This window comes from Penicillium expansum (genome assembly GCF_000769745.1).
Source record: "Penicillium expansum strain MD-8 chromosome Unknown contig106, whole genome shotgun sequence".
In the NCBI taxonomy this organism is placed as follows: domain Eukaryota; kingdom Fungi; phylum Ascomycota; class Eurotiomycetes; order Eurotiales; family Aspergillaceae; genus Penicillium; species Penicillium expansum.
Genome location: NW_015971230.1, coordinates 341,412 through 365,392, shown reverse-complemented (window position 1 = coordinate 365,392; position 23,981 = coordinate 341,412). Strand labels below are relative to the sequence as shown.

Here is a 23,981-nt window from a genome sequence, read left to right as displayed (position 1 = left end):
AGCTTTCCTTAGAATTGTGAATTATCTTGGATTCCCTCGAGTTACCTATATCATATACCATATCTACAAAGTATATTTAACACATTCATCCTCAGCTCAGTTCCCTATGATATATATGTTGGCGATGCTCGGGCATAATTCCCACCCTGATATCAGGTGACGTCACACTCCATTAAGGTCATCTCCGGGATAATCCACATAGGCAGGACGTCCAATAAATAAGAAGCTCGAATCCAGGCATAATTTCACGTCATCGGTAACCTGCAATCGGCATGACCCACCATTTCGGTGCCAATACCTTGTATTGCCAGTGGAACTCCCCATGATCGACCGCCCAGACAACACAAGCAAAAGCTACCGAGCTATAACTAACCCCCGGGTGGACTGCAGGAAACCGCCCCGCGAATTAAAAGGGAGGAATTCGCAATGTTTCTTGTCTGTTTTGTTCTATTACCGGTTTTCCTGTCGGCATTGGTTGGTAAAGTGCCCGGGGTAGGGTACAGTGGTAGGTCATACCATGGTCATTCTTGCAAAGTGGTCATTCCACCCTGGCTAGGCTCGACGACTTGGATAATCAACTTTGGGATTTGTAATTGTCGGATTTTATTTCGCTGGTAGATGCGATCTCGCAACTGGAGATTACATCATTGACGTCGCATCTGGGGGATTGCACAGTGATCAGCTTGGTTTTTAGATATAAAGTGGGAAATTCATGCCGACGCAAACTTCACCTACCATATTTTCTTTCCTGGTATCATTATAATATCAGCCACACACTATGGCAGCAAATCCAAACTCAAAGGCTGCAGACGGCAAGCATGCTGATCTACAAAAGGATACCGTCGATGTCCACGCCAAGCAGCATATGACAACTGACCATGGCGTCAAAATCTCCAACCCAGACCAATGGCTCCGTGTAGTAGACGAAAAGAAGACAGGGCCATCACTCCTGGAAGACCAAATCGCTCGTGAGAAGGTACATCCACACATACACCAATATATATCTGAACAAACAGACTAACGAACAACAGATAATGCGCTTCGACCACGAACGCATTCCGGAGCGAGTAGTGCACGCACGGGGGACAGGCGCCTTCGGCAAATTCAAACTATATGAGAGCGCTGCGGACGTAACAACCGCCGGGGTTCTGACCGATACCAGCCGGGAGACGCCGCTGTTCCTGCGGTTCTCGACGGTGCAGGGTAGTCGGGGCAGCGCAGATACGGTACGCGATGTGCGAGGGTTCGCCATCAAGATGTATACCGCGGAGGGAAACTGGGATATCGTCGGGAATAATATTCCTGTTTTCTTTATTCAGGATTCGATCAAGTTCCCTGATGTTATTCATTCTGTTAAGCCTGAGCCGCATAACGAGGTGCCCCAGGGTCAGTCTGCGCACAATAACTTCTGGGATTTTCAGTATATGCACTCGGAGGTTACGCATATGAACCAGTGGGTCAGTATTTCTATTTCCTGTGTGGGTTAGTATCAGGTTGCTGATACAGTTCGTGGCAGATTATGTCCGATAGAGCTATTCCGCGTTCGTTCCGGATGATGCAGGGATTCGGCGTGAATACTTATTCCTTGATTAACAAGGCCGGCAAACGCCATTTCGTCAAATTCCACTTCACCCCAGAGTTGGGAGTGCACTCGCTCGTCTGGGATGAGGCGCTGAAGATCAACGGCCAGGATCCCGACTTCCACCGAAAAGACCTAATGGAGGCGATCGAAGCAGGACACTTCCCACGCTGGAAGTTTGGCTTGCAGCTCATCCCCGAAGAAAAGGCTGACAACTTCGAGTTCGACCCTCTTGACGCCACGAAGGTCTGGCCCGAAGAGCTAGTGCCCATCCGCTACATCGGCGAGATGGAACTCAACCGTAACATCGACGAGTTCTTCCCTCAAACCGAGCAGGTCGCATTCTGTACGAGCCATATCGTGCCCGGCATCGACTTCTCCGACGATCCCCTGCTTCAAGGTCGCAACTTCTCATACTTCGACACACAGATCTCACGGCTCGGACCGAACTGGGAAGAACTGCCCATCAACAGGCCGGTATGTCCATACATGAGTCTAGTCAACCGCGATGGCCAGGGCAGACACCGCATCACAAAGGGCACAGTGAACTACTGGCCGAACCGGTTCGAAGCCAACCCGCCCGCGACAGCAGAGCAGGGCGGCTTCGTCAGCTACCCGCAGAAACACCAGGGCCCAAAGAAGCGCGCGCTATCAGACAAGTTCAAAGAGCATTTCAACCAGGCGCAGGTATTCTACAACTCGCTCTCGCCGATTGAAAAGATGCATGTGGCGAAGGCATTCTCCTTCGAGCTAGACCACTGCGACGACCCCATCGTCTATAAGCGCATGACCGAGCGTCTGTCAGCGATCGATCTAGATCTAGCCAAGACTGTCGCGAAGAACGTCGGCGGCGATACACCGGTCAAATCTCTAAAAGAAAACAAAGGTATCAAAGCCAAGGGTCTTAGCCAACTTGAATTCATGCCAGAGAAACCAATCATCGCCACGCGCCGCATCGCCATCCTGCTTGCCGATGGCTTCGACTTCAACCAGTATACCACGATGAAAGAGGTGCTCAGCGAGCGTGGCGCGTTTGTTTTTACGATCGGTGCACAGCGCCAGGGTGTGACTGCCGAGTCTGGGCAGAAGGTTATTCCTGACCACTTCTTTTCTGGGGTGCGCTCGACGCTGTTCGATGCGGTCTACGTGCCTGGTGGAAAGCATATCCAGGCGTTGTTGAAGAATGGCGTTTTCAAGCACTGGATCTCTGAGTCTTTCGCTCATCTTAAGGCTATTGCTGGTGCTAATGAGGCTGTGCCATTTATTGAGAAGCAGATCGGGCTTCCTGAAGTCGAGGTTGCGCAAAGTGGTTCTCCACTCAAGGAGTCCTATGGTGTTGTCACGGGCCATGGAGACGCGGTTTCATTGCTGAAAGTTGGCATCGTAGGGCCTGATTCAAAGGGTCTGGCTGAGCAGTTTATTTGGCATATTTCTCGACACCGTAACTGGGCGCGTGAGCTGGATGGGCTTTCTGACCAGATTGCTGCTTGAGTTGGTGTTTTATATCAAACGAATTAAAATGTGACCATGACAATTGTATCAAAACTGTTAGCTTTTTTGTTGAATGAGAATTTCAGCCGCTCTATATTCCTAATATTTAATACATTTTTGTACACACTCTCAAGGTTGTGGTAGGGTCCCACCTGCAAATGCTGTGATACACCACGTAGGTAGCCAGTCTGCATTCTTCATCGGCTGATCGGCAAAACACACAACCCCAATCCGCAAGTTCCTGTAGGGCTGGGGAAAATATGATCCTAGAAGATTCCATGCTAGCAAGGTCCTTTGGTAGATCCTTTGGCAGATCCTTTTGGGCCCATGTAGCTCCAGCCCTTGGTACTTGTGCCTAACCCTAACCCTTCCCATATAACATACCCCAACCGCCATTAGCAATGATATACCACCATTACAGAGAAACTGGACCAATTGAGTCCAAGAAATCACTTAAACTCTCTATAATACTCAACCTCCCGCATACCATGTCCTTTACATGCCTCGTACCGGAGCCACCGGCCACCTTTCAGGAAGAGTCGCACAGCAGGAGTATTGCTCCAGCCGCTTTCTGAATTAAGAGTGGAAGGCAGAAGTATTCGCGATCTCGCAGCGAAAAATGTACTTTTCGTCAATGGCAAGCTACGTTCCTGAATTTTTGTTCTGTTTCAATTCCTTTCTGTTATTGGATCTCCGCAGTCATGGTTCTTCATCTATCACGCTCGACACGACTGAGCGTTGTGATTGGCATATCGACATGTTTCTTTCTGGCTGAGATTTCGCGTCGGTTGCCCTTTCTTGGTTTTGGTATGGACTTTGACATGCTGACATGCTGATACCGGGCTAGTGGGCTTCTATACCCACTCTATTTCTCTGATTGCGGATGCTTTCCACTATGTAGGCGGTTTCGGGTGTGGAGTTGGAGGGGTTTTTTTGCTAAGATTCATTGCAGTTGAATGATCTAGTTGGGTTTATTATTGCTCTTGTTGCATTGAAGGTACAGTGTCGTATGGTTGTATGGTGATGGTCATGCTGATGTGAAATAGAAATCTGAGCGCACTGACTCGCCCAAGGAGCTCACTTTTGGTTGGCAGCGGGCTCAGCTGCTCGGTGCTTTTTTCAATGGCGTTCTTCTGTTTGGGTTGGGTATTAGTATATTTTTGCAGTCCATTGAGCGATTTATTGCTCTACAAAGTGAGTCCCATCGCCCAGACTGGACGCTGATCTTGTCTGGTCATGACTGACGGTGCATCTAGATGTTCATAACCCCAAGATGATGTTCATCATTGGGTGTATCGGATTGGGCCTGAATATTATTAGCGCAGTCTTCCTTCACGGTACGATTTATGGAGTCATTGTTATGTATCAAGCTGACAGGGACCAGAGCATGGACACGGACACGAGCATGAACACAGTCATGACCATAGTCCATCACCCACAATTGAGACACCAGTTCTTCACCTTGGCGAGGAATATCATGATTCCAGCACCAAAGTAAGCTGCAATAATTTGAGGAATCCAATTAATCCAGACCGACTGACATAACTTAGCATCACGATCACAAACATCTTCATTTCGAAAAACATCACTGCGCAGACTCAGGCGGCCATAGCCATGGTCATGGTGGTCACAACCACGGTGATCTGGGCATGATGGGAGTGATGATCCACGTCATCGGCGATGCAATCAATAACCTGGGCGTCATGGCCGCAGGTCTGATTATCTGGCTCGCGGCACCCCATGCTGGCCGACATTATGCCGATCCCGGTGTGAGCATGTTCATTGCCATCCTCATTATTCTGTCGTCTTTCCCTCTGAGTAAGTGTATTCCGCAGAAGAGGGGCAAAATGAAATAGCAAAGCTGACCCTATCTAGTGCGCCGAGCCGGGATGATCCTGCTAGAGAGCGTGCCTACTGGGGTTGACATGTGCGATGTCAAACATGACCTAGAAAAGGTAACTCCACCTCCACCTCCACGATTGTATTTCTTTCATTCCATACTAACAATCTCCAGATCAAGGGCGTCAATTCAGTCCATGAACTCCACATCTGGCGTCTCAACCAACAAAAGACCCTTGCTTCAGTGCATGTCGTCGTGTCTGAGGACTCAGTCGAGGACTTTATGAAGACAGCGCGCGTGATCAATGAATGTTTCCATGCCTATGGAATCCACTCCATTACACTGCAGCCCGAGTTGGAGGAAGTTGATGGGGTGCATGAATCTTCCCGGTGCCAGGTTATCTGTGGGACGGTGTGTGAGCAATTGACTTGTTGTGGATAAAAACATAGTATAGTTGACTTCACTGGCATGATGTCAATATGCACCAATTCTTCCATCAACCAGCCAAGTGGTCGAGCAGTAACTCGACCATCGCATCTTCCTTGGTCTAGTGGTGATGATTTCCGCTTGTCATTAAAACCGATAAGCGCGGGAGACCGGGGTTCGATTCCCCGAGGGAGAGATTTCTTTTTTTGCTCTTTAATTTTTATTTTAAATTAATTAAATTATCTGTTTTGCAATGTCCTAGTTCCAAGGCGTTTGTATTTTTTAGAACGTCACTATCCGTGCCATAGACCTAATAGAGAAAGAGATTAATACTAAAGTGGATTCTATGTTTGATTTACTGGCAGCTCCGTGAATTAACATGTACCGAGTCCTCCGGATATATATATATATATCGCTTTAAAATCCAAGTTTCAAATACCCTGGTCAGCAACAGATTAACTCTGGAATCTACTAAGCTGCAAGCCTATCCTCCAAGGAGCTTAGTGGCGGCCACCATGTAAGTGAGGACCTTTTGTCCGTGCGATACCCACTTCCTTTGACCATTAAAGGCATCGTGATCATTGAAAGGTCACCACGTCGCCAATCCGTTGATTATTGCTAACGAGGAGCTGATCCACCAGAAACCTAACATGTGTATACGCAAACAACGACCAGCGATTCCAACATGACAAATCCTATTCAACATCATCTGCTATCTTGTTCGCGTTGCAATCGATCCCATCGGAGCTAGCTGTAACAGATGCCAGTCTGTATCGTCAGGTTCTCCAACTGATTCATCAAACGGGGCAGCTTGTCGACGATTTCAGCGCTCGCTATTTCCAGGGCTAGCACCGCCAACTCCCGGTCTGCTCCTGCCCACACTTTGATAGTAACCTCATTACGCTAGGGGTTATTCCCTCCGCGGAACTTTCGGTTCTTTTATTGACTATTTGTCTAACTGGAACCAGTTTTTGCAATAGCGTATTTTTATCAGTGTATTGTACCATTGTACAATCTATCAGCAACCAAAGTCTGAACAGAATGACTGCGCATATATTCCTTAATCAGCAAGATGTCCCTCAGATAAGAGCATCTCCACTCTACCATGCGGGGATGTGTACAGCAGTAAGATAGGTCATTATCTCAATGGAAAACAAGTTCCGATTCCGAGATAGCCATGTAGGTCACACCGATTATCTGCGGGGAAATACGAAATGCTTTGTGTTTCCCTTCCCTCTTTCTCATACCCAAGTTTACCCTCCAAACCACCAGAAGTATACCCCCATATTCCCATTTCAATCATTCCTCAATATGACTCGTAACTGGGAGAGTCAAGCCCAAAAGGGCAAAGACATCTTAAATAATTCTATTCCGAAGCAATGGCTTCTCCCTGTGGACAGGCTGCCGCCACCCTCGCAGAAGAGTGTGGTTGACTTCCCCAAGCAAAGTGGGTTGTTGAATGAGCGCGAGCTCAATATTACTGAGACGTCGGCCACGGAACTGGTGACAGAAATGGGTAATGGAAAACTGAGCGCGGAAGAGGTGGTGGTTGCGTTCTTGAAGAGGGCCGTGTTGGGCCATCAACTGGTGAGAGAGACTACGAGACTCCGCCCTTGTAATTCTTGCACTGACCCCGACATGGTTGTTAGCTCAATTTTGCAACGGAGTTTATGGCCGACGAAGCAATCACTCGCGCAAAAGAGCATGATGAGTACTATAGACGTACAGGGAAACTGGTCGGGCCTCTGGTGAGCTCATATTCAAACCAGTTGAAATGTATAGAAAGTTACTAATGAAACAACGGCAGCATGGCATACCAATCAGCGTAAAAGAACATATTTCCATGAAGAATCGAACTTGCAATACGGGATACGTAGCTTGGTGAGTATCAATACGCCACGAGAAACCACGCCGCTGACAAGAAAAACAGGGTCGATGAAGTCGCCAAGGAAGATGCCCTTCTCCTCCAACTCCTATCCAAGGCCGGCGCCATTTTCCATGTGCGGACTAACCAACCCCAGTCATTAATGGTAAGTCCATAAACTCCACATTAGCGGTGTATTTTATAAATAACGCTATCTAGCACCTGTGCTGCAGCAACAACATCACCGGCACAACATTGAACCCACTTAACCGCACTCTAAGCCCAGGCGGGTCCTCTGGCGGTGAAGGTGCATCAATGGGATTTAGGTGCGCGCCGCTAGGGATTGGGAGTGATATCGGGGGGTCAATTCGCTGCCCCGCAGCGTTTTGCGGTGTGTACGGGTTCCGCCCTTCCACACTGCGGAACCCTGGAACAGGAATTAAAGTCGCTGCTTCAGGCCAGGAGACAATCCGCGGCGTGGTGGGTCCGTTGTCTAGCTGCTCGATTGAGGATCTAGAGCTGTTTCAGCGAGCTGTATTGGAGCAGGAGCCTTGGGATATTGAGACGTCACTGATGCCTGTGCCATGGAAGACGATTGCTCCGACACGGGATATGACAGTGGCTATTATGTGGGATGATGGGTATGTCGTGATTCAAATATATATTTCTTGTCACTGTACTAATCCGTTTCCTAGCTGGGTCCGCCCCCATCCACCTATCACTCGCGCTTTGAGACATGCCAAGGAGAAGCTGGTAGCGGCAGGTGTGAAAGTGGTAGACTGGGAGCCGTATAAGCACCAGCATGGCTGGGAAGTTATTGTGGGTGCTGAATCTGCTCTGGTCACGCGCGCTATAACGCTAACATAACTCAGTCCGCTCTATACTACCCTGATGCTGCCAGCAAGCAACGCGAGGTTCTTGCCATTTCAGGCGAGCCTGCACGCCCACTGACTGATTGGGCTTTTACCTATAGCCGGAGCACGCCTCTTTCTCACCCCGAGGCATGGGCTCTGCACAAACAACGTGATGCCTACAGAGATGAGTACCATGCTCTTCTCAATAGGCGCGGAGTTGATTTTATTCTCTCTCCGACATATCCCGCTGCCGCTGCAGTGATGGGCGAGTCGCAGTATTGGAATTATACTGCGATTTGGAACTTAGTAGACCTGCCTTCTGTAGTGTTCCCGTCTGGGATCACTGTGGATCCGAAGGTAGATGTGTTGACGGAGCAAGATAGGGAGTATGTTCCTAGGGATGAGGTTGATGAGAGGGAGTGGCGTAAGTACCAAGACCCGGAGAGATATGAGGGCGCGTCCGTGGGACTCCAAATTTCTGGGAAGCGGTCTAAGGACGAAGAAACCCTAGCCGCGGCTAAGGTTGTCGAGGAGATCGTTAGAGAGAAGAAACAGTTGAAGGTTTGACTTGGGAATGGAGATAAATTGGCCTAGGTTACTTTTAATCTCAAGACAAATCACACATCAGCTATATCTCTTCGTAGCAAAGACCATAGCAAGTGGCGTAGCAGTCTTCACTTTGTTCCCCTCAAAATTTCTCTCCATCTCATCCCACAGCGGATTAATGTCTGACTCTGATACATTAGGTGTCGTCCAGGTAGATGCATAGCCCTTGAACCAGTCACAGTCCTGCTCATCCATCCAATCCGCATCCTCCTCCTCCCAGACGATCTCCTCCCCATCCCTAACCTGACTATCACCAATTCGATCATTAATCCTAAATGCCTCAATACTCCCCCGAGCATTAACATACAGCCTCTTCACCCCCTCCCAATCCTCTACAGGGAACCCTAAAGCCTCAGTCCCAGAATTCAGAATCCTCAACGCATGATCAAGCATCGGGTCATGAACCTCACCCGCATAAAATGTACAGACAGCTGTCCAAGCCCTCTGAGCCCTCTCGTTCCCAACAATGCGTGGATAATTATAATGCGTGATAACAAGCGTCCCACCCGCGCGTAACTCTCGCGCAAACTCTGCAATCGCAATTTCCGGCTTTGTCCAGTGGATACACTCACATGCCATGATCAGATCGACCGAGTCAGATTCCACAGAGCTCCTTTCGGCACTTTCCTGCAGGAACCGGAACTTAGATTCTGGCAGGCGGGATTCTTCGACGAGGACCCTATGAGCGAGCGCGGTGTATCCGTCGTTAGGGTCTGAGACGATCACTTTGTTGAAGTGCGGGGCAATACTCGATGAGACGATTCCGCAGCCGGCCCCGATATCTTGGGCGAGGGACCAAGTGGAGTGGGACTTTTGGGAGTGGTAAGTGAAGACTTTCTCGAAGAAGGAGGGTGGGTAGATTGGCCGGAAGGTGAGGTAGTCGGACCAGTTTACGCCTTGATTGGCGTTGAAGCCGTATTCTCTGGCAGTTGGTGTTTTGTTGGATGTCATTCTTGATGTGGACATTTGGGAATTTGTTTGAATGGTTGGAAGGTAATGATTTAANGGGGGGGGGGGGGGATACTTATAGGTTACTAATGACGTCCTTGCGAACATATATCATTTTTTTTTTCTTTATTTGTCATTTCCAGGGACGAATACAAGTATAGAACGAGGAAGTGTGGTGTCTTCTGGCTGCAAAGCAGACCCGCTAAAGGATCGGGATTGATGAGCCAGACTGCTTCTATTCGTTGAACTTCGAGAATGTAAACATCTTCCAAGCATAGAGGTCCTAATGGAGAAGTTCGATGACATCTCTTGGAGATCTCGGAGAACATCGGTCATGTCCATCTCGGATCTCGAATTTCATTTTTATGTAGGCCTTGTCACACCTAGATCCATCACGTAGTCATTTGACATTCTCTCTCTGGGTTTTCTGCTTGATCTCCTCATTTTTACTCTTATATTCGCTAGAATACAGCTCTGCTCGAGTCATTTTACTCTAACCCCCTCGATCCTCGAGCTCTGGTGAATGGTGGGGGTGGTGGAGTCGTAGAGTCACCCTTGTCGGAGATCTTCAATAGCACCATTGCCGATTTCCTATGAAGATAGAGGACTTCTTTGGGATCAGTAGACATGACTCCTTTTCTTTTTCTATGTACAGCATTTTTATAGGCAAGCGGGGTTAACTGCAACCATCCAAATACGGACGATCACTTTCCAATCCCAACATCTCAACCCGATTCAGCTCTCAAATCCTGCAGTGACCTAACCTGACCACCATCCTCCCCGAAATTCTCGGCATTCAGCCATTTCTCCATGCTACCCTTCAGAGAAGTATCCCACTCATCCTTCAAAATAGAATACCAAGCCGTATCCCTATTCCTTCCCTTAATAATCATGTGCTGTCGAAAGATCCCTTCAAACGAGAATCCCAAGCGCAATGCCGCACGCCGCGAAGGCTCATTCAGCGAATGGCATTTCCACTCCAATCTCCTATATCCAAGTTCATGAAAAGCATGCTGGGCGAGGAGATAGATCGCCTCTGTCGCGCCAGTCGTGCGCTGGAGCGCAGCTGAGTACATCACATTCCCGATTTCGATGCCCAGGTGGTCGGGAGTTATGCGCATCAGAGAGAGGAAGCCAATTGCTTTTCCAAAGGTGGAAAGGGAGTTGCGCTTGTCGATAATTGCGTAGAAGAATGGATCTGTTGAAGTGGATTTCGATGCGATGCTGGTTTTGAAGGTTTCGGCATCTGAGTACGGGCCGTCAAACATGTAATCCCAGAGAGCCTCTCTGAGTGGTTCGAGTCCACCAGTTAGAGTGAAGAGGTCATCGGCGTGCTTTGGGGACAGTTTCTCGAGGAGAATTGTTCGCCCTGGGATTGTTTGACTCGTTGGCAGTAGAGCCGGAGTGAAGGGCACCAGTGGGCCCTTTGGGCGTAGTGATGCCATGTTTGAGATTTATTATTTGAGTTACTGGGGTTTAGAAATTGAGAGGGAAGCGAGCGTACAATATATATGGTATTATTCTGTTTTTATTAATTCTCTCGATGTTATCAGCCAATAACTATGTGTGACTCACGCCAGTGTGATTTGTAGCGAATCCCGAGATCCCGTGACATGAGGGTTTCGTGTGGATGTGATAGGTTGGTTCTCCGAACTATATGATTCAAGTTCTCAGAAGATAGCAGGGCTTATTTAAGAATGATGTGAGCAAACGAAAGTACATATTGGCTCAATAATGGGGTCAATTTCGCAAGATCTTCGGGGAAGATTCGTAGCCAATTAATTACATTGATGTAGACTACCAACAGCTCTTTTCCCTTACCTTTAGAACAAACCAGTTTTGCCCCTCTTTTTGTATAGTAAATACCATAGAAATATCAGCTGAAACGCACCAAAACACATGACTGTCCCACTAAATAATTGAATGCCTAGGTAGTTCAAATCGGCACTGCCGTCGGCGCCAATGGAAGCGAGCGCACCGGCTATTGGTGGCCCCACAAGAGTTGCAAAGCTACTCAAGCTCTGCGCCATTCCAAGCCAAGTCCCAAGACTCTTGGGGTCGGGACAGACGTGAGTGAAAACGCTGGGCGGGAGAGGAATTAAAGCCCCGGAAATACCACCTGTGATTTGGGTCAAAATAGAGCACCGGTGAGCAAGGAACGTCACTTACCGTAGAAGGCTGCAAAAAGAATAAACCTTACCAGAGTATCTGCACTAATCCAGCAAATACACAGAACACCCGAGAGTACTCCGCAAACGATCCAAGCAACCATCGACCCATAGTAATGAGCAAATAAAGTTAAGACAACACGGCCAACAACTGAAGAAGCCTGGGAAATCATCAAGACATTAGATGCCATTGAGCTCGATGTACCCAGTTTCGTCTCCGCATAAGTTGGAATGTAATAGAAAGGCGTGATATAACCAAGGTAAAGGAAAAAGTTCCCAATAGCAAAGCTCCAAAAAGGCAAATCCTTAAAAGCGCGCAAATCAATTAAGCTCCTGCGCTGGGTAGATTTAACCCTCACTGAATGTCTCTCTGGCCACAAAAGCATAATAGCAGCCGCGATGAACAGCGCCAGCATCACAAATGCCACAAGACGAACGGTCCAGGGGAATCCCACCTTTGGTATAAGCTGGTTGAACATGGTAGTGTAGATAATGCCCCCGACAGGCGCACCACTGCTTGAAACACCTAATGCAACGGCCCTTCTTGTTGTAAAAGAGCGACTGACCAATGCAATAGCGGGAACATAAAGAAGTCCGAATCCGAGGCCCACGCAGACTCCCTGGCTTAGGAATATGGCGTAGTACTCATGTGCAAGACTGAGCATCATCATGCCAATTACACCTAGAATACTTCCAACTATAATCATAGTCTGGTTGTAGCCGAGGTCGAAGAGTGGGCCGGATAGTAGACCACCGACGATTAGAAGCCAGGATTGGATTGTTCCAATCCAGGCGATGTCGGATGAAGTCGATGATGGGATGTAGGTGAGTGCATAAAAGCTTTGAAATGTTCCAAATGCGAGGTTTAGACCCCTGGAGGGATGTTAGTTTTGATATTCAATTGTAACTCGGAAGGTAATTGACAAACCAGACATTGAAGAATATAAAGAAAGCACCCAGAACTTGTAGACAGCCATGCACCTTGCTTTTTACAGCAAAGGTGGAGGGTATTTCGGATGACTCTTCATCTTCTGTGATATGTGCTAGATCTGTGGCCTCTAGATCACTGGGCGCCGTCTTGCCTTTTTCTGAGAACATGTTTAACAGCCTCGACTATGCTCGAGAAATATTATCAAGGCTGCATCCAGGATTCAAAGGAATCAACAAAAAAGCAAGACCCCTCAAATGTATTAGTCAGTCAATATATATTAGCCCTGTATCATGCCCAGGTATGCAACGCTGCCGTGTTTACCGGTGATGCGGGGTGAGTGTCTTCGGGGTAACAGCCTATCATACATTTTGAAGCATCATTATTTGGAGTCGATCCTAGACCAGATTTGTAATACACAGGCTACTAATTTGTGTTTGTCAGTATGGAAATATCACGCTTATCAAGATTGAGTTGCGCCATTCAAGTGAAATTGGGCGAGATAGTAGCGGAAAGGTGCGATAATTTACCTCGGCTAGAATCTATCATCCGATGTTTTATAATGTGATGAGCATTGATCAAATCATATCGTCGTTCGCTAGGATTATGTTTAAAGAACATCTTGATTGGTGTAGACCTTGAATATTTCAGAATATTCAATACAGTCTAGACCCAATAAAAACAAGCACTCAGCTAGGAATAACATCATAGACAGCGGAACCGTTTCCGAAGAATCGAATCCATCAATTGAATGATTTCGAAACATCCAATCAATAATAGATCCTATAACCTTTCAGGAAACCCAAAGTCCCTGCATAGAACTAAAGGAAGCGTCGCCTATCATATCAAATTCCACCCATGTGCCTCATAGAAACCCAAAATCTCAAATCATGGACTAGTACTCAAAGTTTTGCTTTTGGCATTCAATTTCTACATCTTGAAAATTTCCAGAAAGAGCATTGTTCACAGCAATATTCGCGTTAAGTTCCCAGTAAGTTTTCCCTGCAATGGCAGCAGACCCAACAAACAACTTCATTCCGGAGGTCGATTCTGTGATCCAGGCCTTTACTTACCCCGGACCAAGTGTCACCTTTCCCTCTGGCGGTCTCCTGGATAGCAGGCGCAGCAAATTTGTGGACTAGATTAGGGTACTAGCAATCTCGTAAAGCATATTGTATAGAAAATATGACAAGATATTTGTGGGGAAGTCGATATTGGTCAAGTGAGCAAATACCCAGGCCAGCCATAGGTCTGTATAGCAAATTCCAGCGTTGGAAGTTTGAAGGATATAGATGGGGAAAGAACTAACTGCTTGTCTTCTATAAACAACTTAATAATAGTAAAGTTTAACCCGTAGATAGGATATCACATGCTATATAATGAGTGACATGTGCTGCGGAAAGGAACAGAAGAGGGCGTTCCTACGAAAGAAAGCTGGCTATATATACTTAGAGGAGGCCTGGAAAACAAAGGATATCCGCAAACGATTAATTTGGGCAAACAGGTGCTGTGCATCATGTGAATAGCTCATTGTTACATATAATATCTAAGCTTAGAGGTCTTCCTGACATATCAAGCTACAGATGCTAGGGTCTATCTTTTCTCTGCCCTTCAGTTTGTCTCCATCCCCTATATGATGAAAATTTATTTTCAAAACCCCCTCCAATATCCTGCCCAAGGCACTCAGGTCATAGTCCCTGGTTATACATAGAAAAGTCTCTTGCGCAAAGTATGCTTTTTTTTACCGCCTTCATATACACATAAAAAGACATCTAAAAATATTTAGTTTCATTGCCTTTTAGCTCATTTAATTTATTTGAGGCGCCAAAAATAAACCTGTAAAACCCCGGCGCTTAGTGAGTTGGACCTAGGGCATAGTGATCTGCGGGCTCCCGACCAATCCGAACGATCAACTAACCGCTTCAAATCTATGAACCCAATAGAAGTTAAAGCTATTATTACTTATCCCGTGAGCCTCAGTAGTAACAAGTTCTGGATTTTACGCTAACGGACCCTGTCTAAAATCAAATCAATATCTCCTTTCCCCTCTCCGACCCTCCCTCGCCTGTTCTCCTACCCGCTTTCTCACTCCGTCAATTAAGAACAAGGAAGAAATGATTCGCCTCAGAGCAATCCTTCACATCCTCATTTTGCAAGCTGTATTTCTGACTATAGTTCAATCCCGCCAATGCTATCTCACAAACGGCAAAGAGGCAGATTCAAGCTTCCAGCCCTGCTTCCCAGACCAAGACAACAGCCCTTGCTGCTCACTGGAAAAAAGCAACACAACTCCTAATGACATCTGCCTCTCTGGCGGAGTATGCTATATCCAAGATCCAAATTTTCGAGGCCTGCTGCGACAAGGCGCTTGCACTGACAAGACCTGGAAGAGCGGACAGTGTCCCGAACTTTGTCATACGGGTAAGTTGATATTATCTTTCTTCTCGCTCAATGATACATATACCTCTCAACAACATAACGATCAACACATCTTCACCAAGCAACTCTAACAAATTATCCAAATAGCCTCCGATGCAACCCTATATGTAATCCCCTGTCCTGCCCAAGGCCGCGGCTTCTGGTGCTGCAGCGTAAACGGCACAAATTGCTGCGACAACGCCGTGCGCCTAGATATGGGCCAGATGATCAATGTCTCCGTGACATCACTCACATCGGAGGTATCCTCTTCATCAGGCTCGTCCGACTCCTCTCTCTCATCCTCCGTACTCTCCTCCTCGTCATCGACAAAAGCCTCATCATCATCACCATCGCCTTCGTCAACGAACGCCAGCACCACTGATTCTGAAACTAATAACAACACCAACACCGAAGATAAAACATGCACTTCCGGCTCAAGTGTCAGCGCCACATGCCCGGCCTCAAAAACAACAGTTATCAGCGCTGGACTTGGCGCTGGATTGGGCGGATGTCTTCTGATCGCTATTGTGACAATGCTCGTGCAGCGTCGAATTTACAAGAAGAATTTGCGACAGAAGGAGGCGATGATTGATGAGATTGCTTCTACGAGTTCGGCGCAGCATTTAGTCTAATCGTTTATCCGGAGAGGGAGAAGATGATGTTTCCAGCGGAGTTGGGGCCGCGGGATACACGTATTCATGAGGTTGAGGGGAATCGGCTTAATGAGAAATGAGATTGTATATGTGAGGAGATGGGATTTCATGGCGGGATTTGTGTGGAATTTTCATTGGGATATTGACGTAATATACGAACCTTGTGAACATGTGTTCAATTTTAGCGATGCCTGGTGGAAGAATTGCATGTTGCGCTCAAGTTGATGTAGAACAAGTCTAAGATGGATAAAAAGCTTGAAAAGATCATGTAATATTCAATGGAGTCCAGTCATTTTTTGAATCATCAACCAATACATTAATTCCCACCCCCAAAAGAGGGCACATAAGTACATCCATCAATACACATGTCCAGGTCTCTGTAAAGTGAGAGCAACGAGCATAAAAAGCAAAAAACAAGAACACTATCGTGACAATATTTCCATCATAAAAGAAAAAAGAAGATTCAACACCTGATATCTCAAAAGAACGCGTAAATCAGAGGAACTCCACGAGACCCAGGAAAGCCAAGAATCCCAAATAAAAAGAGAGCCCCAAACAAATCAGAAAAAAAAAACGCAAAAGGAAGTCATCTCAATCATCTACTTGCGCCAGAACATAGCTTTTCCAACCGCCCTACCAGCACTCCAGCGAGCCTCGGCAAATTTATCTTTCAAGGACGCACCGCCGCCATAGCGCACAGGACGAGCGGAGGCTGCCCCGGACTCAGAGGTAGCACCCGCACTAGAACCACCGAAAGAGCTGGGGGCAAAGTTTGCCATATTACCGGCATCGAACTTCGTCTTTCCTTCAACGATCATTTGAACGACGTTCAAGATGGCATAGGTAGTAGAGCCAATAGCACGAATAGCGGCGAGGACAGCGACAGACCACAAGATGATAGCGAGGTAGATGTTTGTACCACCTGAATCAATACCGTAGATTTCGGACACAACCATGCCGAGGATGACGTTCGCGACCATCCAGATGGAGACCATGTAAGTACGGACGGCGCGGTAGTAGTCCTCCTGCAACTGGGAGTCTGATGGCGGGGGCTCTGGGACCTCGAGGCGATCGCGAAGGTTGCGGAGGGCAGCGTCGTAGCCGGAGTCAATGTCAAGTTGTTCGGAGGGCATTTCGATGACGACGGTAGAGCCGTTGATGGTTTTTGCTGCTCCCAGATCGGTGTTGATCACGTTGTCACCTTTGGTTCCCCAGGTTACGTCGTGGGTATTGCAGAAGGCGTAGACTTGGAGGATGCAGATGTAGCTGGGCATGAGCAGGAAGTATTGGATCGAAGACGTAAACATGTGCCACGGATCCAGGTAAAGGAATGAGGTGTAGAAGTAGAGGCCGACGGTTGACAACATGGAAATCACGATGTTCAACATTAGGCCGTCTCCTACATCCATATTACTGCTTCCGATGCCAGCACGTGCAAGTAACTCTTTGACCACCAAGTAGAGGGCGCAGAAGACCGTGTAGAACATGATGATGGCGTAAATGATAATACCAGAGAGATAGAGATTTTTGGCACTAAAAAAAAATGTTAGTCAAGTTGTAATGTGTGATGAAGTAATGTGGACTCACCCTTGCGGTCGATTACCCAACGAGATAATGAATTGCAGGCACATAACCAGAATACAAGCATAACGCAAAACAATGAAGATGTATTTGCCCATATTGTGACCGAACGGATCAAGCTTCTCATCAGTCAAAGAGCCAGCAATGAAGTAGAAAGCGAGGTAGAAATTGGCCTGTAGAAAGTTAGTGGACACCTCCAGAGAAAAGAGAGAACAGAACTTACAAGACCGAAGTAAGTAAACAGTAGATTAAGGAATTGATAAAAGAACTCGACGTGAAGCAAGATCTTTCGGGCAAGAGTATGATCCGTCTTCCAGATCTGCTTGGCGTTGAAGATCGAGTAGACAGCCGCGAAGAAAGCACCGTTCAGCCATCTTCGGCGCTGGGAGATGAACTCAGGAACCGTGTCCGGCACATCAGTCTCTCCAACAGCGTTCTTGACAAACTTCAACACCCATCTCTCTTCCCGCTTGGCAACCAACTCCCAGCAAAGGATACGATCTTCGGCAAGGTACATGTTGGCAGTGAAGACATCCGCATCTTGACCGTGGAGTGTTTCACCCTTAAAGTATTGGTTGAGGGGGCCATGGCCATCTGCGTCGTTTTGCAAGGCAAAGAATCGATAAGCACTGAGCGCACCGGGCAAAACAGTAATGTAACCGAAGACCGATTCCAGAGGCTTGTCGAGAATGTTGGACATTTTATATTCGAAGTTCTGACTTGCAACCAGAGGGTTCAGCAGACCTAGCATGTTCTTACCCTTAGCAGCCTTGATCTCACCAGCAGCGCCGGCAACATTGGAGTCTTGATCGAATGCCTTCCACAAGTGGTAGAGCGCCATTGGCTCTGGTCTAGTTCCAACATCGAGCAAAATACAAATGTTGGGCTGAAGGGCGCGACCGAAAGCATTGAAGAACCATCGGTGGGAGTTCAACTTCTTCTTGTTGTGTTCCTTCAAACAGAAGATAACCTGACACGGGACAATTCCCTTCTCGGCACCCTTGAACTTGAGATCATCGTCAAGCGAGACCTGCGTGGTGTACTCGTACACGTGTGCCTGAACTTCCTTTTGGTTGACAATATTCTTCGCAATACCCTCCTGGTAAACACCCAGGGCGGCCAATGCATTGAGCGTACGCGGGTGGACCTTCTTACGTCCATCAGCGACAATGCAAACAACGATCTTTTTCCATCCATCACGGCCCCAAGTACGCGACTTAGTTCGCGAGCAGAAGTGACTGATGTTCCGCATAACACCGTGCATGGTACGGGTGAAACCAATCTCGTCTTCGTTGTACATGGTAATACAAATAAACAGCTCTGTCTCGCGAGTCGTGGTCCCAATCTGCTGGCGAAGCTTATATCCCCGCTCACCGTAATCGTCCGGATCGGATGTGACAGCGGTATATCGCATGTGGGTGAACTCGCGCTCGTCACGGCGAGGCAGGAAGCTGTGAAGAATTGTGGGAATTTTGCACTCCAAAATAAGTTCACCGTTAACCAGCTGAACTTCCTTTTTGGCGACCTGCTTGGATCGAACACCACGACGGCCCTGTTTGTCCGGTGCCGGGCCATAGTGGAGGTTGGGATCCAGAACATGCGATTCGTCGTCATCTTCATCATCAAGGTCGACTTTTGACATGGCATCTTTCTCGTCTCCCAACATTGTCGATTCGCTCATGAATGATCGGACGCTGCCGCGCGAGGTGTGGTGAAATGTGCGGCCATCCCCACCAAATGGATCTTCGCCGTGGGCATCACCAATATCGATGCTCGTATCTACTGTTGATTTTGGTCCGGAGAACAGAGGCGCGGGAGGCAATGGTCGACGAGGGCTACCTCCATATCTCGAGCTAGGTGTGCCGGGCCGCGGGCTGCCGTTCAGATCGGCGCGTTCATATCCAACACTTGACACAGACGGTGGTCGGATGTGTGATGGGCTCCATGGGCGAATTGGAGATCCTGTGCGCGGGGGAATCGATGGGTAAACGGAAGTGTCTGCAAGGCTTGCTGTGGGAAGCGGGATACTGGGTCCGCTGGCCAAGCTGGATGGTGGACGTGAAGGCGAAGAGGCGCTGGGCACCTGGTAATAATTGTCATAGCGTTGATCTTGTCCGGTCCTAGAATTGCGCGACCTGATGTTAGACCTTGGTCTTGGACGACGTTCCATTTTGCCTTGAAGCTAAGAGGAAGAGGGCCAATGTGGAGGTGGAGTGGAGGATGAAACAATAAACAATGTACTGGAGTACTAATTGTACAATGTGTAAGGGTATGATGATCGACCAAACAGCAGGAAGGAGTTGGCTCGAGCCCAGTAACAATGCCCATTCGCGGGCAATTGCCCACGGCACAAGGTTTCTCCCAGCCTCTCCAACACGTCAATGAAGGAGTTGGACTTTGGGATGCACGTGGTTCTGTCGCGAGGGAGACCACTGGAATGTGAAACCGCGGAGGGGTATTATCAGAGGCAGCTGGGAAGTACATACGGAGTGTGATCATAATCAGGATCATAATGGGAAAGCGAAGGAGCCCTATAGCTACTAGCTAAGTCATCGGCGCCATCACCACTTGGCAACAAGCGCATTGTTCCTCCATTGAGACGCGAGGCATTAGTCGGAGACTCGGGATCGGACAGATATGAAACCGTGTCGTGGTTGAGGTATGCTGGCGGCGCGTCGCCGTAATTGGATGGCGGATGGCGATTCATGATAAGCCGTGGAATGTAGTGTCGCTTTCTGAGCTCACTGCCTCATAGTATGGTACTTGAGGTGGGTATCGATGAGACAACGACGACAATCAATCCCCGTCGCTCGAATATTAGACAGAGCGGGCGCGGAACTGTCAATAGTTGAGGTTTGAAGAATGGAGGAATGTCAGTACAATATCAATGTTAAAGCTTGACACACAAGGAAGATGAACAGGAGAAAGATGAGACAATACAAGAGTAAAAATGGTCGACTAGGCAAACAAGTCCAGCCCGTTCGTATCCGTCGCTTTGCATCAACAAGGTGGAGGTGCAGGTGGTTGTCAGGGCAACGATGAACTTGNGGGGGGGGGGGGGGGGGGGGGGGGGGGGGGGGGGGGGGGGGGGGGGGGGGGGAAGTCATGGAAACAATAATTAAACGATTATTAAAATAAAGAAATACATGAATTTGGTTGAGGTTCCATTTTATTCCTTTCGTCAATATCAAATCGTCAAATTATTCAACATCGTGTCAATACATACGACCATCCCCAGTCCCAAGTGGGTCGATACATTTTCAAATTAGTGCGCCACTTGAACTACTTATTCCAGATATCACAAAAGAGTGCATAATTATGCCAAAACAAAACCGGCATTGCAGATCTCTCCAATCTCCATACTTTCATTCTCATTGTCTCTCCTTCTCGGGCCTTCGCCCAGTCCAATCCTCAAAGTATGCCCCAACGACCGACTAGTTAAGTTAGGCTTATCATAGCAGTGGGTCCTTAATGCTAGCATGACGACACGCTTACACCCCCTCGTTGAGCAGTGGCTCTCTCTCCCGGTCCACTGACTCGGGGTGAGCAACGCGACGGAAGAGGCTGTCGCGGCCAGTGTACTTCGTCGTGGAGATGTAAAGAGAGACGACCAAGAACACGGCAAAGACGGTAAAGGCAAAGATCCACTGCAGGGCAATGATCTTGATAGCGACTTGTCTGAGTGCGAGTGCTGGAGTGATATATATCAGCAAAGCACTGGAGAAAAAGGAATTTTTTAGAAAAAAAATCGAACTTACACAGCGTCAACCAACTCAAACAGTACCCAAGGATATAATCCTCCCGGAGAACGATATCAAACAGTCCAATCGCGAGAATAACCCAGATAAAGATATTAGCAACGATACGGCCAGGCAGGTTGTGGCTGTGGACAGCGACCGCGCCATTCCAGAACAGCGCAGTCAGTGTCCAAGCATATGGGCCAGCGACGGCGGGCAGGTGCACGAATGCTGGCAGGCCGCGGTGGCGCCAATAGGTGACTGTCTGGTTGACTAAGTGAGCGATGAGGATAATCTCTGCACCCCAGAAGTGGTTGCGGGTCCAGAGAAGGATCCAAGCAGTGAGGAAGAGGTTGTTCAGGATGAAGTGGGTGGCCACGTTTGCAGCTGCCGTGACGAGGACATCGTTCTTGGAAAAGAGGTGCCAGACATAGCTGAGCTGGGAGAGGAGAAGAACAATCCTGTATGGGGGTTAGTTTGTGGATAATCCAAAGTACACTCATCTCCAATGTAGGCATGGGTGTGTTATTTAGGTTAACTAACCAGAAAGCGCCAGTCACTGTAGTGTTCTGACTAAATGGAGTATTATGCTTATTAGCTTGCTTCCAGAGCTTCTTGCCCTTCTTCGTGTCATCGGGCGAGTGCAGGGAGTGGTAGATGCCGACCACCACGACCAGAGCCCAGGTGAGGGGTACAAGGACCCGGTAGGTATTCAGCGAGTTGGCGCTATGAGTTTCGCGTCTAGCGAACGGGTTAAATGATGCCATGATGGATATCTTACCCAAGCTGATGAAGCTGAGTATAATTTTTCTAAAAAAAAAGGAACCAAAAGTTTCGAAGAGGGGAGTCTTATAACTAAGTATTAAGAATGAAATCCCCGCATAAGGTCATCAGACCACTATCCAATAAAATCAGACCATCTCAGGAAGAACCGGGAAATGGAAATGATGCGGAGGTCAAATTATGGAACACTTGTGGTGATGACATCAACGCTTTTTTATCTTATCGCCATATCATTTAGGGTTACTTCGAACTACATATGTACTTGACTCTCTCTAAAAGTGAAGAAAGTAAAGAAATCATGATTAGTTCTTGTCAATTTTTACTCACATCTTTCAATTTCGCTAATAAAAATCCTTGTGTTTCTTGTGAAACAGGGACTTTCTTGTGAAACAGGGACTGAGCGCCATTCCAGTCTATTCCTGTGAGAACGAACTATAACATGGCGCCACTTCTGCCAAGCGGAGATCATCGTGCACAGTCCCATTCAATACAAAGATCAACCTGAAATATATGAGTATGAAAATGCACAAGGTAGCAGTAGGCAAACCAAGAACTCAAAATCGAGTTATTACGCTGAGCGTAGGACCTTGGAAGACGGAAATCAAGGAAAGTGAGACCCGCAATTGAGCCTAGCTTGGCGCCGGAAGACAATTTGAGCCTAAAAACAACCTTGGCAATTTGTACTACTATGTAGTATGAAACACGCAAGGCGCGAAGTACACCTTTGTGACTAAATGCAGGAATATCCATGACTGCCAGGATTTTCCACTTGGAGAATTTGGGTAATGTGGGGAAAAGGGCCAGTGCTCACGGCTCATGCCGGTAGAAATAAAAGTCTACATTATACACACAATATACATAGTAATGGTGTCAATAAAAACCATGCCAATGATATGATTATCTAGGGTATCAAAATCAATATGCAAAAGACAACCACAACATATATAAAAGAAGGGAGAAAATAAGATCACAACCCCCGCGCCTCCTTGACAGCCTCCAAAATCTTCCCATGAACCGAAGCCGGCCCAACAACCATACCATGACACCCAGCCAAAGTACGACCCAGCGAACAATCAACAGGTTTCCCCTCAAGATCCGTAACAACACAACCCAATTCCTGCACAATAAGCATGCCACCCGCATGATCCCAGATCTTCGAGCGATAGTCCGCACTCAGCGGCACCTTGACGAAAGCATTACACCCTCCCTGCACGGCAATAGCAACATAACGCATCTGCGCCGACCACAAATCCACCGGATTCGGCCATGGACAGCCAAGATCAGCCGCTACTCGGGCATGAGCCTCAAGATCCTGCGTCTTCGCCGCACGCGTATCAATAAACCGCACGCCGGAAGCCCCAACCTGTGGGACATTTTCAAGCGGGCGCGCGGGCAGCAAAGCTCCTGGACCCATAGGCCTGATGGTAGCGCCCTGCCCGGCAACGGCGGAGATCATCTGACCGAGACCGTGGCGGTCGACACGCTGTTCGGCGACAGGTCCTGACTCCAGGAGGTTGGGGCAGCCGAGGACGCCGATCTTCTGGATGCCGTTTTCGACTAGCGAAAGGCAGACTGCGTACTGCTCACCGCGGATAAAGGTTGCTGTTCCATCTACGGGATCTAGAGTCCAGGTCCTGCTGGTGGGGGTGCAGGCGCCTTTTGCGCCAAGGTCGATTAGATCGAGGAGTTCGGAGGTGGTACGTGGGGTGTGGAGAAGAGCTTCGCTTTCTGGGTCATTGAGGTGGATGCTGGTTGCTAGGTCCCAGGTTCTTGCGAGGAGGTCTGGGTTTGAGCGGAGGGCTGTGGCGTCTTCTTCGCCGACAATGTCGTCGTCTGGGAAGACGTTATGGATGGCTGCAATTATTGAGGCTTGGGCGGCGAAGTCGGCGATTGTTACAGGCGAGGAGTCGCTTTTGTCAAGGGCACCTTTGTCGACAGCAGAGAGCAGCTCTTTTGTCAGTATGGCTGCTCGTTGTACGGCTAGGCTGGCGAGCCGGAGCTCTTTGGCATAGGGGGTTGACGTGGTCATGGTGGGCGGTTTGAGGGATGGTTTATGTGGAGAGGTCTGGGGCGATTGATTCTGAGGAGGATTATTTGCTTGACCG

The 23,981-nt window shown here is 48.1% G+C and overlaps 9 protein-coding genes across 9 annotated transcripts; 4 read left to right on the top strand and 5 right to left on the bottom strand.

Moving 5' to 3' along the window:
- Window positions 1-778: 778 nt before the first annotated feature.
- On the top strand, window positions 779-3,070 carry catA (catalase catA; the record flags this gene model as incomplete). The annotated part of the gene is made up of 3 exons (XM_016740823.1): window positions 779-976; window positions 1,032-1,457; window positions 1,517-3,070. The coding sequence occupies 3 exons, from the start codon at window positions 779-781 to the stop codon at window positions 3,068-3,070; spliced, it is 2,178 nt and encodes a 725-aa protein (XP_016601436.1).
- Window positions 3,071-3,771: 701 nt separating this feature from the next.
- Window positions 3,772-5,382, top strand: PEX2_035470 (putative di-, tri-valent inorganic cation transporter; the record flags this gene model as incomplete). Its single annotated transcript, XM_016740822.1, has 10 exons — window positions 3,772-3,877; window positions 3,918-3,967; window positions 4,023-4,067; window positions 4,117-4,264; window positions 4,327-4,407; window positions 4,455-4,564; window positions 4,621-4,888; window positions 4,946-5,025; window positions 5,085-5,321; window positions 5,365-5,382. The coding sequence occupies 10 exons, from the start codon at window positions 3,772-3,774 to the stop codon at window positions 5,380-5,382; spliced, it is 1,143 nt and encodes a 380-aa protein (XP_016601435.1).
- A 1,265-nt stretch (window positions 5,383-6,647) lies between these two features.
- PEX2_035460 (putative glutamyl-tRNA(Gln) amidotransferase subunit A) lies at window positions 6,648-8,621 on the top strand (the record flags this gene model as incomplete). The annotated part of the gene is made up of 7 exons (XM_016740821.1): window positions 6,648-6,923; window positions 6,986-7,084; window positions 7,144-7,217; window positions 7,267-7,366; window positions 7,420-7,841; window positions 7,896-8,019; window positions 8,073-8,621. The coding sequence occupies 7 exons, from the start codon at window positions 6,648-6,650 to the stop codon at window positions 8,619-8,621; spliced, it is 1,644 nt and encodes a 547-aa protein (XP_016601434.1).
- A 57-nt stretch (window positions 8,622-8,678) lies between these two features.
- Window positions 8,679-9,626, bottom strand: PEX2_035450 (class I SAM-dependent methyltransferase; the record flags this gene model as incomplete). The annotated part of the gene is made up of 1 exon (XM_016740820.1): window positions 8,679-9,626. One exon carries the CDS (start codon window positions 9,624-9,626, stop codon window positions 8,679-8,681), a length of 948 nt encoding a protein of 315 aa, XP_016601433.1.
- Window positions 9,627-10,333: 707 nt separating this feature from the next.
- On the bottom strand, window positions 10,334-12,874 carry PEX2_035440 (Major facilitator superfamily domain, general substrate transporter; the record flags this gene model as incomplete). The annotated part of the gene is made up of 5 exons (XM_016740819.1): window positions 10,334-10,977; window positions 11,184-11,261; window positions 11,500-11,727; window positions 11,778-12,649; window positions 12,705-12,874. 5 exons carry the CDS (start codon window positions 12,872-12,874, stop codon window positions 10,334-10,336), a joined length of 1,992 nt encoding a protein of 663 aa, XP_016601432.1.
- Window positions 12,875-14,818: 1,944 nt separating this feature from the next.
- PEX2_035430 (uncharacterized protein) lies at window positions 14,819-15,754 on the top strand (the record flags this gene model as incomplete). The annotated part of the gene is made up of 2 exons (XM_016740818.1): window positions 14,819-15,125; window positions 15,231-15,754. 2 exons carry the CDS (start codon window positions 14,819-14,821, stop codon window positions 15,752-15,754), a joined length of 831 nt encoding a protein of 276 aa, XP_016601431.1.
- A 620-nt stretch (window positions 15,755-16,374) lies between these two features.
- chsB (chitin synthase class II) lies at window positions 16,375-20,063 on the bottom strand (the record flags this gene model as incomplete). Its single annotated transcript, XM_016740817.1, has 4 exons — window positions 16,375-17,308; window positions 17,363-17,529; window positions 17,580-19,476; window positions 19,843-20,063. The coding sequence occupies 4 exons, from the start codon at window positions 20,061-20,063 to the stop codon at window positions 16,375-16,377; spliced, it is 3,219 nt and encodes a 1,072-aa protein (XP_016601430.1).
- Window positions 20,064-20,672: 609 nt separating this feature from the next.
- On the bottom strand, window positions 20,673-21,860 carry PEX2_035410 (DUF1774 domain-containing protein; the record flags this gene model as incomplete). Its single annotated transcript, XM_016740816.1, has 4 exons — window positions 20,673-20,790; window positions 20,852-21,047; window positions 21,115-21,554; window positions 21,637-21,860. The coding sequence occupies 4 exons, from the start codon at window positions 21,858-21,860 to the stop codon at window positions 20,673-20,675; spliced, it is 978 nt and encodes a 325-aa protein (XP_016601429.1).
- A 983-nt stretch (window positions 21,861-22,843) lies between these two features.
- PEX2_035400 (inositol monophosphatase family protein) lies at window positions 22,844-23,905 on the bottom strand (the record flags this gene model as incomplete). The annotated part of the gene is made up of 1 exon (XM_016740815.1): window positions 22,844-23,905. One exon carries the CDS (start codon window positions 23,903-23,905, stop codon window positions 22,844-22,846), a length of 1,062 nt encoding a protein of 353 aa, XP_016601428.1.
- Between the last annotated feature and the right edge of the window lie 76 nt (window positions 23,906-23,981).